At 34.1% G+C, this 23,125-nt stretch overlaps 1 protein-coding gene across 4 annotated transcripts; it reads right to left on the bottom strand.

Annotated features, from left to right (window-relative positions):
• Positions 1-1,005: 1,005 nt before the first annotated feature.
• TOR1AIP2 (torsin 1A interacting protein 2) lies at positions 1,006-21,659 on the bottom strand. 4 transcript variants are annotated; one of them, XM_051998848.1, is made up of 6 exons: positions 21,164-21,659; positions 10,000-10,174; positions 9,321-9,512; positions 7,632-8,057; positions 4,675-4,824; positions 1,006-4,328 (listed from the first exon to the last, which is right to left on the bottom strand). In XM_051998848.1, exons 3-6 carry the CDS (start codon positions 9,352-9,354, stop codon positions 3,565-3,567), a joined length of 1,374 nt encoding a protein of 457 aa, XP_051854808.1. In that variant the 5' UTR covers positions 9,355-9,512; positions 10,000-10,174; positions 21,164-21,659; the 3' UTR covers positions 1,006-3,564. The 4 variants fall into 4 exon arrangements, with proteins under 4 accessions (XP_051854808.1, XP_051854807.1, XP_051854811.1 ...); XM_051998847.1 differs by lacking the exon at positions 21,164-21,659 and adding an exon at positions 13,489-13,610; XM_051998851.1 differs by lacking the exon at positions 10,000-10,174.
• Positions 21,660-23,125: the final 1,466 nt, after the last annotated feature.

Here is a 23,125-nt window from a genome sequence, read left to right as displayed (position 1 = left end):
TCTTTATAAGAAATGTTTCAAAAGAATTGAATATAATTTGTCAGTTATCTGGCATTGCTAAAGGAAAAGCAATACACTCTCAGATGGATGCAAGTATTCCAATCACTAGGAAAATATGTGTTAGAGTAAAAAGTGGAAAAATTCTCATTACCTGGATAGAAAGCCTCACAATGGTATGGTAGAAAGAAGGTGAGAGCTGAAAGAAGACAAAAACTGGCTTTGACTCTGCTTTACCTTGATTCAATTCCTCAGTCTCAGTTTCCTCAATTGTAAAAGGGAGAATATTGATGTAACACCTGCTTCATAGCAGAGCAAGGAACAAATGAGATAATGTATGAAAAGTGCTTTGTGAACTTTAATTTACTATACTAATCAGCTATTACAATTAATAATAATTTAGTTTCTCCCGAATTATTAAAAGAAAAGCCAGCAGCTCTGGATCACAAATATGATTATTTTGGTCACCAAAATGGTATAGCCCAATTGTAAAGTAATATACTGATATCCTGAATCTCTTTTAAATCTGGTTCATGTTATCCAGTCTCCTAGAGCTTGATCACTTACTGGATAAACTGATAAAATTGAGTTTCTGAAAAGTTGAAGAGTAGTGCCTGAATATATGAGTTTCCATCTGAGCTACCGACTGGCATGTCCCTTCAACATCATCTCTTAGTTGCATTAAGATCACCTCATTACCCTTAAGACTCAAAGCTATCACCCACCCTGACGATAGACAAGTTATTTCATATTAAATTTAATATGATCAATAGCAGGTAGAAAGTTATTACTCTGAGGGATGCTAAATGAAAATAGTAAGGTCTCTGAATGAAAGTGGTATATTCCAGGCACAGATCCCCTTACAAAGATGATTATTACAAAATCATTTGATACATATAACATTCTTTGTCTCTTCTTTTTAAACTCAACTGTTGCCAAATGAAAAGCATAACATAATAACCTGAAAACTACAATGTATTAATTTCATCAGCCTCAGTCAAGAATCAGTTATTTAGAATAAATTATTGGATTTTATTTTTGGTTATGACAAACTACATTGAATAAGGCACATTCCTTATCATCCAAGAAAAATAAATCAAAAGCAGTCACTTTTACATAATGGTGAAATTGTGAAAGGACTTGGGGAATATCAGGAATTTTGATATTAATACAAATACCACTCTCTTATTTTACATAATTGAATATATTTGGTTTGAGGGCCAACATCTTGTCCTTTTCTCAATGGCAGTGCTTCCAAACCTAATGCTTCAGAATGCTTAGATCCTTTTTAAAATCAGAAATATCATCTTTCTAGAGGATAAAATTGGCTTTTTCAACAAGCGAAAAGAGTGTAAGAATGTTTTTTGCATTATAATAACCAATTTATTTTTTTTTTCCAAAAAGTTAATAGGAACTAAAAAACAAAGTAGAAATGATTTGGGAAGAAAGGGATCAATTTGGGAAGGGAGGGGTAAATGTAGAAGTTATGTAGTTCTTTGCTTACTATCTGCAAATTATCCTTTGAATACACAAGGATTTTAGAACTTATTGGTCTTGTTCTCATGCTCTCATATAGCTTAATACATTATATTCTTTATGTTTAAAAAAATTTAAAAGTTTGAGAAACACCATTATAGAGTCAGAGGTTAAGGGCAGTGGAAATGAGGTTAATTAATGAATTCTAGAACTTTAGCATAAACCAGAGAAAAGGCACATTTGAAAAGTAATCTGAATGATGTTAGACCAATGATATTAGAAACTTCTCTTGGATGAATCTGACAGTAGTAGCCTTTTTTTTTTTTTAGCAAGTATACTAACAGCCACTAGATGAACAACTGAAGCTCAGGATAAAGGAAGAATCTTAATCGACAGGCAAGATTTGTGATTTCAGATTTCTTTTCCAACCTTAACATTAAAGGATTGGTTTCTATGTTTGCTTATTTTTAATTCAGATGTATACATGAAAAAATTTAAAGCTACAAAAGTTATATATTATGTAGTTATATGTCTAAGAAAACTTTTAAGCTAAGTAAGTAACATAAGTAATGAAACATGAAGTAGTATAAACAGGTTATTTTAAAATCTGAATAGCTTTTATAAGAATCTGTTGAGAATAATTTAAGAGATTACAATAGATTACAGACTTTGGTCAGTTTTTATTTTAAAAATACGGTCTTGAGCTTTAAAAAATAATCCTCATGTAAGAAGATGGAAGATCTCTTAATATAGTGCTCTTATTAAAATGGTCTTTGAAGCTGAATACATAAACTTGACAAATACCTTGAGAGAATTAACTTTGATCTTTATGTGTGTTTTTAGTAAAAGCAAAGAATAAATCATTAAGAATATTTACATTTCTAGGTCACAACGTGAAGTGGAGGTGATGAAAAATGAAGTTGAAGTGAATAAAGAAAAAATCCCAATATCAAGTGCTAACAAAACAGAACCAGTCTGGTTCTCCCCTTAGAACAAGCTGAGGTAGCTCATTTCTGTGGACCAATGTAATAGTTCTTCAAGGCACCATTGGTTTTACTTATATTAGAGGACCAAAACACTGGATCATTTTTTCTGACTTTTTTTCTTTTTGTGGTTTTATATTATATTATATTATATTTTATATTATATGAGGATATTAATTACCCACTAATGTTTTATCATATCTTACCTCAATTTGGATGAGATTTCATCATTAAGTCAGAAAATTACAAAACTAAAGTTACCTCCTGCCAAACTGGGCCTAACCTCAAAGACTTGATTTAAAAATCTATGTATTTTCCCATTATACTTATTTCTCAAAACACTTTGCTAAATTCTTGTTCTCTTTTTAAATAAAAATAATGTATCTCAGTTCACCCCAGGATCTTTTTTTCTCAACAAATTCCAGATCCTCACACTATTTTGATACATTCAACTACCTTTCTCTATAATTTCTTTGGTATGTCTTCTTTTATCCTGAACTTCACACAGAAACAAGACTCCCCCCAAAAAAGACACACTAACCCCCATCATGAGATCAAATATATCACAAACAGCTCACTAGATGGTCAGAGTTCTGGATGCAACAATTCAACTACCTGGAAACCTGGTCCTTGGTCTGTTTTCACTTTGGAAAAATATTGGTCATTTAAACCTTAGAAAATCTATCTGGTGCTGTCTTCTTCAATAAAACTTTATTATCTGTTTGACTAGAATCCTCTAATGAGAATATTAATTCGCTGATAAGGGGATGCCTTGTTATGTTCTCACTGAAGAGAGTAATGAAGACCCTGTAATAAAACCTTAGAAGAATATTATCCTAATGCAGTTAACTGTGATGTTATCTATTCATATTTAAAAAGAACTCTCAATTGAAAAAAAACTATTGTGCAGCATTTCAGACCTGATTGATTTCATCAGTTTTCATTGAGGAAGCTTTCACAAGAGGTAAAAAGATTTAAAAGTGCAAATTTGTCCTAAAATTAACATGCTGCTTTCCAGAGTGATTCTCTCAAAAGTTTTCAAAGACCAATCATATCTATGCTGTCCTTAGTGTAAAAGCCTATACTTGATAGAATTCTGTGCTTAGCTTTATAGACGACAACCCTTTTCTTCTATCTTCTTGACTGGTTGGACTGGCAGCACCAGGTGCGAGATGCGACTCCATAGGCCGCTCAGTTTGTCTGAATCCATGTGATTGAAGGAGCTGGGAGTGGACGAGTTAGTGAACCTAGCCCAAAGCAAATCCCTCACTTTTTCTTCAGTTTCCCGTGGACCCACATCTGCATCAAGTGTCTCCTCTTCTAGTAGAACTGTCAGCACCAGGGCGACATCCTTGAAGGCTGCATTCTCATGGTCACAATATTTGTAGAAAATCAAAGTGGAGCCTGCAGGCAGGGACTCAAAGCGATGGACCACGGCAGCTTTATGTCCAACCTCAAACCCAGTGCTTAGCTCAATATCCACCAGCAGCTTCATAGTGTCACTGTCCTCAGAAACGCGCTGAGCGCCATCGATCCTGATGGCAGAGACATTCTGGAAGAAAGTGTAGGCGTCAGCAATGTGGTGGCTCAGGCACTTCAAGGTCTCCTTGCCCTCCTGAGCAGCTGTGAAGATGATAGTGGCTGGCTCTGTGGGGCTGGAAGCATTCAGGTGCTTCTGAAGGAATTTGCGCCCCCGCTGCCAGAGGTAAGAACTCTGGCCTGGAAACTTGTCCTTCAGTTGACTGAACTGGTCCAAGAAGGCTTCCAGAGCGGGGTTTCTTGGCACCTGCTGAGCCTGGGAAGAGAAGCTGCCACACCTGGAGACAATGACCACCACAAAAAGGACCACTGCCAAAACACAGATGAAGCGTCCTGCAAGAAGATAAAGAAAGCATGAGACAAATTTAAAGAGGAACCAATGGAGACAATACCTCCCACATCCCTTTTGGCTGGTCCCTTAATTCCTTTGACTTTTTCTCTACCCAAAGTCCCCTAGACACCCACTCTCTCCTCTTGAGAAGATCTAATATCACAAAGGTCAGGAGGAAAATGCCAACCAGTCTTTAAAAATGACTAACAACAGATTACTTTCAGTTTATCTTGTGACACTTCCTTCCTATTTTGGGAACTTCCATATTGCTACACACAACAAACTGCTTGCTAGCTCTCAATATAATAATGTATCAAATATCTAATACACCAACTTTTTTTTTCTTACCAGCAAATGTATATTTTGAGTTACTTTTTAGACTTTTGGAACAAGTAGCTAATTTGCTCTCTTCAAGGTTCTTTCCCACATCCTGGGTCCTCTCTTTGCTTTCTCCAGGTACGAGTGTTTCCACTGGTTCTTGCTGATGACTTTTAACCTCTAGGAACAAAAGAAGAAAAACATGACAAATCACTAAAAGGATTCTACTAGCTTTCTAACTATCATTGACCTAAAAGCCACAAGGGATTTTTATACTTTACAACAGTATAGATCTAAAATGAAAAGTTATTTTTCTTCTCTCAGTTTTCTTTAATACTTGACATTTATTTTCCTTCCAATCAGGGGGAATACAATTAGTAACTAGAAAGTGAAGTGAAACTCATTACCTCATAAGGGAATAGGACATTGTATCCAAAGATTTTTTAATTCCTTTCAGTATAAGATGATACTGCAGTGATAACCTGAAACAAGACTATGAAGCCAATTCTAAGAATCTGAGTTCAGTATGTAATTGTCCTGAGAAATAAATGTAGTAGTTTTCACTATAGAAAAGAAGATCTTAAAAGTACAAGGAAAAAGTACAAAAGAAGTTTGAAAAATGTAAAGAAATAAACATTTATTAAATATTTGAAAGTGAATCACTACTACCAAATGAGACACATCCTGGCTCTTAAGTCATCAAAAACCTACGGTTCTTCAAGATTCTGAATTTCTGTATTATAATTTTACATTATATGAACTCTATGGGACATAGTCATGAGGCTCTTTTGTTTAATAAGAGACTGCAAAAGTATCTTATATATGTGTATATATATATATATATATATACATATATATGTATATGTATATGTATATGTATATGTATATGTATATGTATAGTATATGTAACTATAAGACTACCTTTGAGTGTCACACTTGGGTCTTTCTATCCTTAAAAAAAACCCTTTTTCTCCAGTCATACAGCTAGCCATTCTCTTCAGGTCCTCTGGCTTAGTACTGCTAGTCTCCTAATTGGCTTTCCTGCCTAAAGTCTCTCCTTTCTCAAATCCATTCTCCACAAAAGCAATTCCTCAACATACCAGACTTTGTAGCTCTCCAGCTTAACAGACCATCAAAATGCCTTATTAGCTCTAGGCAAAAATACAATCTACAATTTTTTTTTTGTTCAGCCCAATCTAGTTCTGGCCTACCTTTCTGAACTTTTTTCATTCATCTACACTATAGCCTACTCATACTGTCCTTCTTAATATGTCCTTCCCATGTGACATCTCATCTCCCTAAGCTTGGAAGGCTTCCCTTCTCCTCAAGCCAGCCTCCCCGAATACCTGGTTTAGTTTCATCTAAAGCTAAGCTTAAATGCCACCCCCTAGTCTCTCAGCTCTAGGCCCTTCCTCCAATAACTCTATCACTTCACACATATGAGTATATGTATAGAGAAATGGTTTGTCACTCCTGCCAGAATAGAATCTACCTGAGGACCCAGACCATTTCCTTTTTGTCTTTGTCTCCCCAATTTCTAACAAAGGGACTGGCATACAGTAAACCTTAATAAAAAGTTAATTGATTGATTAAACTAGTATTGAACTGGAATTAACTTTGCAAGGGACCTTACTCCAATCTCCATACCCTCTGGATCAGATACATCAGGTCCACAGAGGGTGAAAAATGATTTAAGATGATAACTCAGATTGCTGCAGAATCAGGCCTAGAATTCAGGTAGCCTGACTACTTTCTTCTCCAGTGCTGCTTCTGCTACATGATGTTGTAAACAAAATTTAATTTCTGGCTAATAGATAATTTATGTACGCAATAACTCACATTAACAAATAATTCCCAAAGTAAATGACAAAGTTACAATCAGTTTTTACCTATGGTGGCAAAAGTTCTACATCAGTTCTTTCTGCTTACTGGTAGATTAAGATGCATTCTTACCACCAGGCTATTGGTCTTCTAGAGGGAGAAATACAGGCACAACTAAACAATTTAACTTGAGACACATTTAGGAAGTGTGATGACCGTGCTAGCACCCAGAACACCCCAGAATCAGCCAGAGTCAGGATAAGCAAAAGTCCTTAGTCTTTATTCTTAGTCTTTAGGGGTAGAAGTGAAGGGTAGAAGTTTTATCTCCGCAACCACCTTCTTCCTTGTCCACCCCAAAGAGTGACTCTGCCTAGTCTAACTCCACCCCCAGTCCCTCCTACAATCCTCTGTATACACCCATCATTGAGTCAGCACAGGATAGTGGGAAGGACCATTTTCCAAGCATATGCCCATAGAGTATTGTTCAATTGGTAGTTAGCCTCAAGTGCTCAGCAGTCCTGACCTCACTTGCATTGACTCAAGAGTTTCAGCCCTCTGCAAGGAGGCAAAATTAACAGGGAGGCCTCCTTCTGATGAGACAAGCATCAAGGGAAAAATCCACTGAAGTTAAGGATAAAGTGAAAACTGTATTGAATTTTTTTTTTTTCTGGGTGCTTGTACATAAATGGGATTGTTATATTTTACAAGTCTTTCCCACGCACAAAAAAAATAGGAATAAATATAAAAGTAACTTTTTGGGTGGTGGGGTATTACAATAGTTCAGAGGACTTGGAAAGATCTCATAAAGGTGATAGTATTTGAGCTGAGCTTTGAACAAAATTAAAGTAGGAGGATTTTAATAGGCTAAGTAAAATAAAGGAGGAATGGATTCCAGGCCTGGGGGCCAGCCTATCCAAAGGCACAGAAGTTGGAAAGTCATGTGTGAGTAACAGCTTAACTAGTCAACAATTGAGAAGAAATGTAGGTAGGTACAGATACAGCACCAATGATGAGGGTTTTGAGACAGCTTGGGTAAAAACTCAAATCATGTTAACAGTAATAGAATTAGTATGTTTTTTAAAATGTAGATTAGCTACTTCACTTGACTATTTTTTTCTTTTTCTTTTTTTTTTAACTTTTTATTGACAGTGGATTTTTTTTCTTACCTTGTACTGCAAATCGTTTCCTCACCATAACCTCAGTCTCTAATGTTTCTTTAGCAGGAACTGAGCTCTGGGTTTCCACAGTGTCTGGAAACTTTTGATCAGTATTAAGCTCTTGTGAAGTACTGGATTTTTCATTATCTTCTCTGAGAACAGCAGAAATGTTCTCCTGGGGAAGGGACAGACTTTCCTTTTCATTTAGAGAATTGTTAGTGTTTTGATCCAACATTTTTTCACACGATCCTTCTGAATTGTGAGGATCCCCTTGTTTACTACTGGGATCATCTTGGTTTTCCTCCTGCTCTGTCTTAAGTCCAGAAACAGGACATCCAGTCTGGATTTCTTCAATGGCACTTGATACCGTTATATCGTCCTGAGACTGAGGAGTCATTATTGAGTGTTCTTCCAAGTTCTCTTCCATTTGACATTCTGTTTAGATAAAAATTCACAATTTAGTCTACTTTCTTGAAAATGACTGAAAATGTTCCTCTGCTTTTTAAAAAACTGGTCACCTAAACATCATATTAATATTATTGTCATTCTACTTTTACTTAGAAGAGCCATATTTTCTTTACATCACCAATTACCTAAGTTTTATTCTAGTTTTCTTGATTTTACTACTAGGTGAGTTTTTACTTTATCTTTCCACAGCCCATGCTGGTCCAATTTGCCTCATCCCTCCTTCTCAATTTGGATCTTTATCTCAACTTCTTTCCCATTAGTAACCTGGATTCTACCCCTTAGGTCCTTCCCATCCAGTTCTTGCTCCACTTAATATACTATCTTCTCCCATGAGAATGTAAGCTCCCCATTAGTAGAGACTATCTTGCTTGTCATATTTTTATCTCCTAGACTTAGTAAGCTCTTAATAAGTGACCTATCAAATATATCATTTTTATCCTGGAAAAACTCTTCACCTATTTCTTTTTATATGTCTATTGGCAGGCTGCAGTTTTTTAAATAGATTTTTTTCCTGGTTATAAAAATGATCAGAGCCCACTCATTAGACAAAATCCTAATGCCCTTTAGATTTAAATGTATCTATAATTTCTGAATTATATCATCATTATCCAAAATTATAGATCACTAATTTGGGCATGTCTTCTTAAAGAAGGGGAGAAAGAGGGAGAAGAGAAGAGACAAGGAGAGAGGGAAAGGGAGGATGAGAGGAAAAAGGAGAAATTACATGTGTCTCTATCTTAAATTCTGATAAAATGCTTGATTTTCTTTTTGTTTTCCCTGAATCTGAAATGTTAACAGTATAGAGAACTCCTAAATGTTCTTTCCACCATTCTGTAACATGTACATATGTAACATGTACATATTCTGTAACATCTAATATTAAAAAGTTGCCTGAGGTACTGAGAGTGACTAGCTACGTGGTCATACAACATAAATGGGTCAGAGGCAGGACTTAAAACCTTAAGTGTCTTGATTCCAAGGTTAGTCTTCTATCAGCTACCCCATACATTAACTATCATGTGCTTACTATCATTCTGATTTTCAACAAAATTTAAATAATAGTAGTCATAGCTAATTAACCTACACCAAACTAGAGAAACTAAAATATTTTCTCTAAATTTTTTTCTAAAAATGTGCTTAATAGACAGTAATTTTCTGTTTTAATGCATCTTGTTTCCTAGAATACAGACCATGAGTCTCTGATTTCAGTACCACAAAGATTGGACATACCTTCTTGAGGATTTCTATATCCATTGTCGGTCATTTTTGTGCCCCTCTCTTTTCTGGATGTAATGCAATCAGTTTCACTCCCAGGTTTTCCTTATGAGGATATCTTGGTTTCTTTTATTTTGTTCAGAAATAACTCTCTCAATCTCAATAAGTTCATGCCTCCCTGGACCCAAAGACCAGGCCTCAGAGTACCTTAAGACAAACACAAAAATATAGTAGATTAATGCAAACATGAAATAAATTAATGAGTTTCTATGCACATGATGGCAAAAAACAAAATTGTAGTAAAACATTTACATTTCTTGTGCTTATACTATCCTCTCTCCTCATTCCTATGACATACATATTTACATATTCCCATGTCAAAGATGATGGAGCATGTTGTAAGCCTATCTTTGAGAGAAGCTATACAAACATTAACATTTTTAAATGAATTCTAAAAATGCTAGAATTGAATTAAAATGAAAAGAAAATCATTGCTAAAATATTATTTGTATTCAATACAATATAGATTCTTCAATCCCCTTCCCCTAGTTCACATGGATCGATATAATCATTACTGTTCATCTGAAGCTATTATTTACCACAATCACAAAATTTCCAAATATATTTAGAAGGGATCTCAGTAACTATCTTGAAGTCCAATCATAACCAAAAAGGAATCTTCTCTATAACATACCTGAGAAGTGGTAATCCAGTCTCTGCTCAGAGACTTCTAATGGAACATGAATTTATTTCCCAATGTACCTTCTCCTACCCCTATTCAACTTATGGATGCCTTTGAACCTTAGGATGTTTTCCTGCCATGAATTTCCTTCTTTGAATCTTCCAACCATTATTCCTGGTTCTGCCTTCTAAAAGAATTCAGAGAAACATAGGAAGACTAATGTGAACTGAAACAAAATAAGCAGAACACAGAGGACTAATTGTACCATGAATACAATAATAAAAATGGAAAGAGTGTTAAAAAGAAGCCAGACTCTAATTAGAAGTAATGATTTCATGGAGGAGAGAGGATCTCTCTCCATTCATTAGAGGTATGGGACCAGAGTTTTTAGAATGTTGTATGTAAGCACTCTCAGAGGTGTTTATTGTATGAGTTGATTTTCTTTTAACTTTTTCTTTGTTACAAAGGAGGGATTTAAAGGTTGAAGGTGAGAAGAGGGGCTTATCTGAAAATGTGACATAAAAATGGAAGTCATCAATAAAACTTACTTTCAAAAGTATCTACAGATGAAAGGGTCAATTTAGACCAAAACTAGTACCAAGAATCATTTTTTGTAATTTAATTGGTAGTTCAGGGATATTGATACAAAAGCCATCCTGCAGACATTCCCACACAAATTTTACAGTACTGAATATGAAAAAAGCACAAACCCTAGGCTTTTTTGAAGGATCTTTCCTAAACCTGTATCACAAAATAAGTATAGCTCAAAAGAACATCAGAATATTAAACATTTCTTCTCTTAATACTTAGTCAAATTTTCAGGTTTAATTGGATTAGAATATCCGTTCTTGAGAAGTCAGAGATTATGTCTTCTGTACTTTTCTCTCACCTAACATCATTATCTTTCTTCACCATTTGCTTTTTCATAAATAGAAATTATACAATTACTTTATTAAAGGAAAAATCCCCTGGATCTTTTACTGGTAATAATAATTTGCAGTTTCTGACAGTAAGAAGATAAAAGAAACTTCCCCTGGGCAATTTCAATCAGCTAAATTTTCATATGATATAGAAAACTTCTGTAAAACCTTGGAGTTACCATTTATAAGGTTTCCTACAGCAATAGCACCACTAAGTCTATATCCTAAAAAGATTAAAGAAAAAAGATTCATATGTATAAAAATATTTACAACAGTTCTTTTTATGATAGCAAAAAAAATTGGAAATTGAGGGGATGCCTATCAATTGGAGAATGACTAAAGTTGTAGTAAATGATTGTGATGGTATACTATTGTGCTAAAAGAAATGACTAGGGGCATGGTTTCAGAAAAACCTGAGAAGATTTATATAAACATCCATATACAAAGTGAAATGAACAGAACAAGGAGAAATTCTGCACAGTAAAAGCAACATTACAAAGACAATCAACTATGAAACTCTGATCAATATAATGATCCATAATAACTGCAAAGCACTCATGATGAAAAATACTATCCATATGAAAGAAGTGAACTGATTAACTCTGACTACATATTTAAACACATTTTTTCCATTTATTTTTCTTACCTCCCCCCGACCCTGCTAATATGAAAATGTTTCGCAAGATTTTACATGTATAATGGACATCATATTGCTTGCCTTCTCAATGGATAAAAAATGAATGTAGAAGGAAAGAGAATTTGGAATTCAAAATTTTTAAATGTATATAATATATGTATGTGTGTATATTTATTTCCTTTATGGTATATTTAATTTTCAAGACTTTCCTAGTCCATAATATTACATTTCATTTTTAGGAAATGTATATGTATATGTAATCCTTTGAAAGCGTTCTTAGTTTGACTCTCCTCATATTTTGACAACTATCAAGGCACAGGGGGTATAAAAGAAAAAGCATTTGGAATCTGAAGCTTAAGTTCAAATTCTTACTGCCATTTTATTATCTGTGTGGAAACTTATATCACAGGTTCTTAATCCAAGGCCAAGGTTCTTTCTACACTGCTGCCAATTACAGAGCAAAACTCTTCTGGCCAGTGCTATAATCTCTACATTACAAAGTCAAGTAAATAAAGAATCTGTGACTCACCTGATCAAAGGCTACATGATAAATTCACAGAGTAACTGGTCATGGAATTCAGATCTACCTACTACCATACATACCGAGGAGTGTGTGTTTCCCTATAAACATTTTACCCCATGTTGCATACCTTTGTTTCCTCAAAGTGTTTAGAATACATTGGAATGCCCCAAGAACTAAGTGAGATTTTTAAAAATTTTTTTAAATCTCCCACTATTAGGTAATTTAATTTTTATTACCCCAATGGGTTATTTATTTACTAATAAGGTACACTAAAAAAATATTAGGTTAGAGGCTTCAAATTTAATTTTAAGAGAATTGAGAAAATAAGTTGAGGCATTACTACTATTATTGTTATGATTATTATTTTATTATTAACATAAGAATTGAAACAACATTAAAGATGTCTGTCTGGGTAGGAGCTCCATTTTAGTTAACAATACAAAGTAAAAATATAAAGTTTTGAGAGTGTGCTGACCTCTAAAGACTTAGGTTCAAGTCCTGCCTTTTTACACACATATTATGACTCTGGGACAGTCACTTAAGCAACCGGAGAAGCCTTCAGTAAGATGTATTGAAGGCCTGTTCCGCTTGGTTAGGAAGATTTCCTCACCGGGAACTAATACAGATGACACCAGAGGTCTGGTGAAAAAAAAAGTTTCACAACTCAGCATTTCTGATAATAGAAAGAACAGTTACAGTGGAATTTTAAATAATTCAAATAATTTCAGTTCAACAAACATTGTACTAGTAGGAAAGCAGTACTGGATTCATTTTCATAAGTATTTCCACCGCTTTGTATAGTATCTGTTAAATAGGAGATAGTTAATACTTACTGACTGATACAATGCAAATCATTCTAAATATCATGTATAAAGAAGGAGGACAGGGTAACTTTCTGTGATTTGAAGAGAAAAGAGGATCCTGCACATTTATATTACATAACCAAAGTATTAGATGCATTGGAGAACCGACGTGTCCAGAAGCTTCAAACTTTGCTCCTTCCTAACTCTTAAATGCTTGAGAGAACTTCAATCCTGAAGTTCTGTCTTCAATTTTTCACTACTCTTAACTTTATCATATAGCTAAACTGAATAGGGTTTCAACCAGACCAAGAGCTAGATTTCTAGTTCATTCTCTAAAAAATATTAAATTTTAAAAGAATTTCCCTTTTTTTTAAACACCTTTCCACCAAAACACAAAATGATCTATTTTTCCTTATTTGGTCGATTTTTTTTTTTTTTTTTTTTTGAGAAGGGAGGGTTGATTAGTAAAAGGACACTAGTGAAAAGCAAGCATTTTGGAAAACGAAACAATGTGAAGCTGAATATTAATTTTAATCACAAAATGGTTTCAGCTAGGACTTAAAGATTAATTATCTAAGCTCTTTATCTGTTTCATCTTTAAAAATTGAATTTACTTACTCATAGATCCTTGATGAGAGGAAAAATGTTCTTAATAGTGGATTTTGAATCAAAGCCCACTTCAATAATCAAATTCCAAAGGCATGAAACTTTTCGGTTTTCAAACCGGACAGGAAAAACAGGTATACACACCCGTGGCTTCAAATCCTTCCCAGTCAGAGACTGTGAACTCTGCCCCAGGGAAAAGGCCTCTAGTGGAATGCTGGGAGTAGTAGTTTTTTCTACCCTTCCTATAAGGAAGTTTATGTAACTACAAGTTAAACTTATGACCAACACATACATGCCACATTTTATTTTGGTAAGTAGCACATCAAAATTCTTATTTTCAGAAAATTGTGAAAGCTCTAAAGATATGCTCTCATCTTTTGCTGACATCTGATAGTTGACATTAATCCTTTTATGAACAGAGGGACACTTCCCCTCCCTCTCCAACAAGTCCCAACACTACTCTCGGCCTCAGTTCTAGAATAATAACAATAGCACTTACTTCTCGGGTATAGTGAGGATCAAGAATTTACATGCAAAATCAAAGTAAAGTGCTTTTGCAAACCTAACTATTACCAATTTTTAAACTACCTCCCAACCTATAAAGTAAGTCCTCTAAATTATTCTGGTCATTTTAAATGTATAAAATCATAGCATCTCAGAGCTTGAAGAGATCTAGCCCAATCCAAATACAAAAAAAGGATCCCTTGAAAACTCCCAGTGAAGGAAGAATCCATTATATTCTGATATATAATTTTGGATAATTTTTATGAAAATTTTCCTAATGCAAAAATCCAATTTTCCCTTTATTTTTTTTAATCTGTTGCTCCTAGTTCTTTCCCTGGAAGCCTTGAATATAGCTATAACATTCTTTTCCCTGCTTACTCTCAAGTCTTTTCTTTTCCAGGATAAACAATCCCATTTACTTCAAGTGACTATCAAACTTACTAGATAGGAGACCATGCTCCACACTCCCCCTGAGAGCCTCAATCTCTATCTACAAAATGGGGATAAAAACATTGGCATTGAATTGCTCAGTTGTGTTGTTGTGAAGCTATGAACCTTAAAACATCACATATCCATTATAGTAATGATAATTAAGAATATATAGCATCCTTAAGGAAATTAGGTAAGGTAACTAATTAGCACTGGAACAAAAGACTGTATTAGGCAATTTGGTGGTCACTTGCATTTTTTGAGGCAGCAATTCCAGTCTGACAGATTGGATCAGAAATTCAAAAAAACATAAGTACAGGTAATTAAGAACTTAAGGCAATAGGAATAAAGAGCTTCTTAAAAAACTATGCTAGTTTTTTGTTTTTCTTCCCGGGTTATTTATACCTTCTGAATTCAATTCTCCCTGTGCAACAAGCAAACTGTTTGGTTCTGCACACATATGTTGTATCTAGGATATACTGCAACCCATTCAACATGTAAAGGACTGCTTGCCATCTGGGGGAAGGGGTGGAGGGAGGGGAAAAATCGGAACAGAAGTGAATGCAAGGGATAATGCTGTAAAAAATTACCCTGGCATGCATTCTATCAATAAAAAGTTATTAAAAAAAAAAAACAATGCTAGTAAATCAGCAAGACAGAAAGCTATATACCCCAAAGAGATACTAAAGAAAGGAAAGGGACCTGTATGTGCCAAAATGTTTGTAGCAGCCCTATTTGTAGTGGCTAGAAACTGGAAAATGAATGGATGCCCATCAATTGGAGAATGGTTGAGTAAATTGTGGTATATGAATGTTATGGAATATTATTGTTCTGTAAGGAATGACCAGCAGGATGAATACAGAGAGGACTGGCGAGACTTACATGAACTGATGCTAAATGAAATGAGCAGAACCAGGAGATCATTACGGACCTCAATAACGATACTGTTTGAGGATGTATTCTGATGGAAGTGGATCTCTTCGATAAAGAGAACTTTAATTGATCAAAGATGGACAGAAGCAGCTACACCCAAAGAAAGAACACTGGGAAATGAATATAAACTGCTTGCATTTTTGTTTTTCTTCCCGGGTTATTTATACCTTCTGAATTCAATTCTCCCTGTGCAACAAGAGAACTAGTAAGTTCTGCACACATATATTGTATCTAGGATATACTGTAACCTATTCAACATGTAAAGGACTGCTTGCCATCTGGGGGAAGGGGGTGAAGGGAGGAAGGGGAAAAATCGGAACAGAAGTGAATGCAAGGGATAATGCTGTAAAAAATTACCCTGGCATGCATTCTATCAATAAAAAGTTATTAAAAAAAAAAAACAATGCTAGTAAATCAGCAAGACAGAAAGCTATATACCCCAAAGAGATACTAAAGAAAGGAAAGGGACCTGTATGTGCCAAAATGTTTGTAGCAGCCCTATTTGTAGTGGCTAGAAACTGGAAAATGAATGGATGCCCATCAATTGGAGAATGGTTGAGTAAATTGTGGTATATGAATGTTATGGAATATTATTGTTCTGTAAGGAATGACCAGCAGGATGAATACAGAGAGGACTGGCGAGACTTACATGAACTGATGCTAAATGAAATGAGCAGAACCAGGAGATCATTACGGACCTCAATAACGATACTGTTTGAGGATGTATTCTGATGGAAGTGGATCTCTTCGATAAAGAGAACTTTAATTGATCAAAGATGGACAGAAGCAGCTACACCCAAAGAAAGAACACTGGGAAATGAATATAAACTGCTTGCATTTTTGTTTTTCTTCCCGGGTTATTTATACCTTCTGAATTCAATTCTCCCTGTGCAACAAGAGAACTAGTAAGTTCTGCACACATATATTGTATCTAGGATATACTGTAACCTATTCAACATGTAAAGGACTGCTTGCCATCTGGGGAAGGGGGTGAAGGGAGGAAGGGGAAAAATCGGAGCAGAAGTGAATGCAAGGGATAATGCTATAAAAAATTATCCTGGCATGGGTTCTATCAATAAAAAGTAATTAAAAAAAAAAAGACAGAAAGCTAAATTCCTTTTAAATATAAGAGATGCTATCAATATGATTTACTTAGTTGTAGCAAAATTTTCAATAATGCATAACTTTATTCATGTAAAATAAACAAAATATCACCTTGAAATAAAAAAAGATAGGCTAAAATTAGCAGCTCAGTTCATCTTCCACTTAAGTTTTCTGAGTTAATGTATAACCAACAAAACCTTGCAAGTACAGATGTAAATGAAATATCCTATTTAAAGTTATGATATATGAATGTAATGGAATATTATTGTTCTATAAGAAATGATGGGCAGGCTGATTATGGAAAAGTCTAGGAAGACTTAAATGAATTAATGCTGAATGAAGTGAGTAGAACCAAAAGAACATTAAACACAAAAAGATCTTATGATGATCAACTTGATGAACTTGGTTCTTTTTAACAATAGACTTATAGGGGCAGCTAGGTGGCCCAAGGAATACATCACCAGCCTTCAAGTCAGGAGAACCTGAGTTCAAATATGATCTCGGATACTTAACACTTCCTAGCTGTGACCCTGGGCAAGTCACTTAACCCAATTGCCTCAGCAAAAAACAAACAAACACAATAGACATGTGATAGAAAGGGCTATCCAGATCCAGAGAGAAGACTATGGAGACTGAATGTGGATCAGAGTATAGTATTTTCACCTTTGTTGTTTGCTTTTTTTCCTTTCTTTCTTTTTTCCCCTTTGATATGATTTTTCTTGCTCAGTATGATAAATGTGGAAATATGTTTATAAGAATTACACACACTAATCTATATTGCTGTCTACGGAAAGGGAAAGAAGGGAGAAAAATTTGGAACATAAGGTTTTGCAAGAATGAATGTTGAAAACTATCTTTGCATGTATTTTGAAAAAAAGCTATTATTTTAAAAATTAACATCCATTTTATAGCCCCAAAAAGATAGGATATCCTACTTATAATAATCATGGATAGTAGAAAATACCTGAGATTATACCCACAAGAGAAATCCAGGAACTATATGAACATAATTATAAAACATTTTATAAAAATAAAGTCAGATTTAAATAAGTAGAGAAATATTAATTGTTCATGGGTAGTCAGAAAATGATAGTTCTACCCAGATTCTTCTTATTCAATGTTATCCCAATTAAATCACCAAAAAATTATTTTATTGAACTAGAAAAATTAATTCATTTGGAAGAACAAAAGGTCAAGAATATCAAAGGAATCCTTTTTTTTTTTTTTTTTTTTTTTTTTTAATGTACAGGAAAGAAGTTTTAACAGTACCAGATCTTTAATTGTATTATAAAACAGTAATTATTATAACTATCTGTTACTAACAAAGAAATAAAAAACAGATATGTAGAACAGAGTAGACATATAATAAGCAGTAGGAAATGATTACAGTAACCTTACATTTGACAAATGTAAAGATTTAAGCTCATGGAATAAGAATTCATTATTTGGTATTAAAAAAAAATTTGTTGGGAAAAACAAAAAGTTGTCTGACAAAAATTGGATACAGACCAATGTCTTATGCTATTTACCAAGATAAAAATTGGATATATAACCTAGATAATAAAAAGGGAAATATGATCATTAAAGAACAGGGAATATGTTTAACTATTAACTTATGGATAGAAAAATTTATGAATAAATAAGAGATAGAGAGTACTTGATATAAAATGAATAATTTTGATTACATTAAATTTAAAAGGTTTTGTGAAAATAAAACCAATCTAGCCAAGACTGGAAGGAGAGCAAAAAATTGGGGGAAAAGGAATTTTATAGTCTCAGAAATAGAGATATATATCTAATATATATACATATTATGTTATGTATATATATTATATATATATCAGATATATATCTAAAATGGAGAATTTTGTCAAATATACAATATGAGTCAAATATGATCAAAAAATATAAATAGGCAGTTTTCTGATGAAGAAATAAAAGTTGTATGTAATCCCATGAAAAAATGCCCTAAATCATTAGAGAAATGCAAATTAAAAGTACTCTGAGATATCATGTCACATCTATCAGATTGGCCTAAATGATAGGGAAAATAAATGTTGAAGGGGATATGGACACTATTACACTAATGGTGGAACTATTAACTAATCTAACCATTTGGAAGAGCAACTGGAATTATGTGCAGAGTTATAAAACTATTTTACCCTTTGATCCAGCAATACAACTATTAAGTCTGTCTCTCAAGGTGATCAAAGGAAAAGAAAAAGAAATAGAACCTCCATATTTTAAAATACTTATAGCAGCTTTCTTTGTGGTGACAAAACTGGAAATGGAGAGGATGCCCATCAACTGCAGAATGGCTAAACAAGTAGTGTTATGATTATAATAGGAAATCACTGTACTGTAACAAATGATGAGCAGTTTGATTTTGGAAAAACATGGGAAAGCTTACAAGATATAATGAAGAATACAATAATAAGCAGAACCAAAAGAATGTTGAATGCAATAATAGCAACGTTGTGCGAAGAAAAACTATGAATAATTAAGTTCATATGTAAATTTAGTCATAGTTATTCTAAGTTTTATAAATTCTCAAACCAACTATAAAGAACCTATTAAAGAAAAAGTTATTCACCTCCAGCAAAATTGATAATATAGTTTTACATACATATGTACATATATGTATATGTGTGTATATAAGGATTGTTGTCCATTCTCAAAGAGAACCAAAATGACATCACTATGTTAAGAATAAAGTTATAGTGTATCCAACTGTGGCTGATCAAAGCAATACGAGCTCAGAATACTGTGCAACAGGTCCAACACAAATAGTTCCAATGAATACTGGGGTGGCTTCTCTAACTTCACACATCTCATGTTTCTTCTGATCTAACTCAATTCTATTTTATTCATAAAGCACAGCACCTTTGATGTCATCATACTAGATCTTCTTGTGCCAGTTTCTCCTAGGTCATATAATCAATTCTAAAGTTTTCAAGAGACTCCTTGAGAGTGTCCTTGAATTATTTTTTTGATCACCTTCTGGGCTCTTATTGTGTGAGTTGTCCATAAAGTCTTTTTGACAAGTGTCTATCTGGCATTCAAATAATGTAGCCAGGCTAACAGAGCTGTGCTCTCTGCAGTATGCTTGGCAGTTTAGTTTGAGAAAAGACCTCATTATTTGGTATCTTTATCCTACCAGATCATCTTCAGAATCTTCCTAAGACAATTCAAATGGAAGCAATTCAGTTTACTGGCATGATGTTGGTATACTGTCCAGGTTTCACAGGCTTCCAATAATGAGGTCAGCACAAAGGTTCTGTAGACTTTCAGTGTATTTGTCAGTCTAATACCTCTCCTCTCCTACACTTTCTTTCCAAGCCCCTCAAACACTGAGCTAGCTCTGGCAATATGTGTCAATCTCATTATCAATGTGGCCATCCCTAGAAAGTATATTGCCAAGGCAAGTGAACGTATCCACAGCCTTGTGTCAAACAGTAGTCGTTTCTAGTTGAGGTGGAAAGAGAGGGAGGCAGTTCAGAATCTAAAATCTACCCCAAAAAATAAATTTTAAAAAAATTCTGAGTTATTAAACTGACTATAAAATTTCTTATACTAGCATATTTATAATTGAAGCCAATGATCTCATTACATAATGTCAAATTATGTCTGCTACACAGAGATGGGATAGTAGCAGCTTGAGAGAACAGAGGGATCAAAGGTCATTGGCTATTATCTTATATCAGTATGATATTAGAACATTGGACTACAGGTAATATTGAGGCGGAAGATACCCCAACAATGTTAAGGTCCTCAGGTTGGTGTCGTAGATATGGCAAAAGAATTCCCAAACTCAGTTTGTCTCCTAGTTAAGAGGCAAAGATTTATTGCTAAAAACAGCTGGCTAAGTTCCAAAAAGAATTTAGCAAAGAACCAGGAGCAAGAACTGAAAACTCAGCTAGTTTACACTGGGTGTAGAATTGAGTAAAGTTTAAAAATTTAAAGGGGAATAAGGCAGATTATGAAAAGCTTTAAAAGCTAAAATGAAGTCTTTTATTTCATCTTGAAATAGGGAGCCACAGAATTCAAGACTGTGTCAGAATTAGGTTCAAACTTAAGAAAAACTACTCCAGCGGCTGAAGATAGACTAGAATTAGGAAAGACCTGAACTGAAATTCTGGCTGTATGAGTAGAGAGAATGGGATGTATGAGAAAAGTCAAAAAAGTAGAAATGATGATTTGATAGACTGAATTTGAGCCACAAGAATAAGGAATAAAGAATGAACAGGACAAAGTTTTGAACCTAAATGACTAAGGAGGGGGCAATTCCCCCATACAGAAGTTCAAAATGGAATTTAGCATCGAATAAAGCTTTGAAGTATTAAAAGACAAAATTTTTCTCCATAACATTCTAGGCACTTTACTAAGAAAAATTTCATCATTGTAATCAAACAACCCCTTGTTAGGGATTGGCTAGCCACAGAATACAATGGGATCTGTATTTCTTGCCAGTTTACAGGGTTGCAGTCTTTCCTAAAAGAGAACTACAAATCCTAGCCAAACCCTTGTTAAATGTTGTTATAGTAATTTTCAGAGACTGGTAACTGAAATGACAAAAGTTTATACTGGTGTTAAACTAATCTGTATTGAAGGAATGAATCCCTTCTTCAAACCTAATTGATAAATTCTGTGCTAGCATACACAAATTACATTAGCTCTGGAATCAGAGGCTGAAGGATCAAATCTCATCTCTGATTACCTGTAAACCTTCAAGTCACTTGATCTCTCTCTCTGGACCTGTTTCTTTATCTGTAAAATAAGGGGTAGGATTAGATGGCTTCTGAAGTCTTTTCCAGTTCTAAATCTATCATCCCAATAGGGATTTCACTCCTGAAGATAAGTCAATTCCACAGTGGGACAGCTGTCATAAAACTCTTTTCTAGGTTGAGCTTTGAAGGGTTGCTGGGTGAAATATCTATGTTGTTAGGTATCTGTAGCTTCTGCTGCCACCTCACAAACAGAGGAGGGGCCAGGATATAAGTGGTCCTCTCAGATAGACCAAAATCACAAACAAGCAAACCTCTGTCTAAAATTGCCTATGCCTTTTCTTTTTTAAAAAATTCATTTCTTTGGGGAAGTCATTCTTGATCTATTTTTAGCAGTGCACCATTAAGTATAATAGTAGATGAACCCCTTCCTTTCTACACCATACACAAAAGAAATTAAACAAATACCCTCCACAACAAAAAGGGCCCAAAGGTAAGTTTTTCATGCCTCTATTATTTTTGTTCATATTAATCTATCCTTTAAAAAAATGAGGCCCTTGAGGGCTCTAATGACAATATCTATTCATTATAGCATATGATTTATTGTAGACAATATAATTTAATAGTATTGTACAGCCAACTAAGTAGCAACATGGTTTTTTAATGTTAATACTATACTCCTATTAAGAGAGATTTCTATAATACCAAATGCTAGTTAACAATTTTAAAAGCTGCAAAACAAATGTGGTCTCAAGTTATGTCCCTTAAGCTAAAACAGATCACTTTCACTTTCCCTTCCCTTGATGACAGTAAAAAGCAAAAGGCAATAAAGAGCTATTTCTTCCTTAGTAGTCTTCCTTTTTTTGACTTTTGCTCTATTATATTACTGCAGACCAGGGTTCATACCAAACATGTGAAAAAATGAATTACTGTTTTTTAAAAGCACTATTACATCTCTCTGTATGGTGTTACCTAACATAAAGAATATCCTTTACCAATATTGTAATTGGCTTCTATATTTTATGATAAAAACCAAATAACAGCAAGCTTTTAAGTATTAATTCTTGATTTTGTGAGCATGTAAACAAAATTTGAGATACTTTAAGTTCATATATACCAAGAGTAGTTTAAATAAGATTGTAAGGACTTTAAATTCCTTAAACTTAATTTCAAAGCATGCTCAAGTATTTGTCATGCCTCTACACAAAACTGTTAAGTTCTTATTCATTCACTAAATCATCTTCCCTGGCCTCAAAGAAATGTTAGACTAGTGTTAGTTATTGTGTCCCTAATTTTTTTTTTTTTAAAGACATTAGGCTTTTCACCAATTAGGGCTACTTCTGGTAATCCTGGGGATTTCAAAGTGCTTCTTAAGAGAAGAATGTAAGTATATTATTGTTTTGCTTCTACCTAGTTTTTAAGATTCTAATTTCTGGGGCAGATTCAGTACTTATTAAGTGCGTGCTTGATAGTAAACTAAACTTAGGAATTATAGAATGATATCCAAAATAAGCTTATTTGGATTAAAAAAGGAAAAACAGAAAGAGCCAAATTTACCAAACTGCTAATGAAGCAGAAAGTACTCTTTAATTTCACAATAGAGAAATGTCAGTTTCTAAAGGGATTATAGATTTAGAGCTCCATGAAATCTAAAATATCTCTTCATTTTAAAGAGAGGAACTAAGCGGCCCAGCAAGCCTAACAAAGTAGTCCAGCTGCAGAACAAGCACACAGTCATTCAAAAATTTGTAAGCAGCTCTCCAAAATCATTTTAGTGTTATTACATGGCTAATTGATAAACTTTGTTATTTCTTGCGTTACTCAAATTCTGCTTTTGGAAAGTGACTCGGTCATTCTTTGTGTAGATTTCTCAACTTTAATAGTCGATTTCAAAAACAGTAGCTTTTGCCTTCAAGTGACTGAAAATAACAAACCTGTATACACTTCTACTTGGC

Source organism: Antechinus flavipes, chromosome 4 (genome assembly GCF_016432865.1).
Source record: "Antechinus flavipes isolate AdamAnt ecotype Samford, QLD, Australia chromosome 4, AdamAnt_v2, whole genome shotgun sequence".
Lineage (NCBI taxonomy): Eukaryota > Metazoa > Chordata > Mammalia > Dasyuromorphia > Dasyuridae > Antechinus > Antechinus flavipes.
This window is presented reverse-complemented; position numbering and strand designations above follow the sequence as displayed.

Coding starts and splice junctions, on each gene's coding strand:
- TOR1AIP2 (XM_051998848.1), bottom strand. CDS start 9,354: ATGACCGACAATGGATATAGAAATCCTCAAGAAG. Junction 4,825..7,631: donor GAAACGATTTGCAGTACAAG/GTAAGAAAAAAA, acceptor TTTTGTTCCTAG/AGGTTAAAAGTCATCAGCAA. Junction 4,329..4,674: donor CTCAAAATATACATTTGCTG/GTAAGAAAAAAA, acceptor ATCTTCTTGCAG/GACGCTTCATCTGTGTTTTG.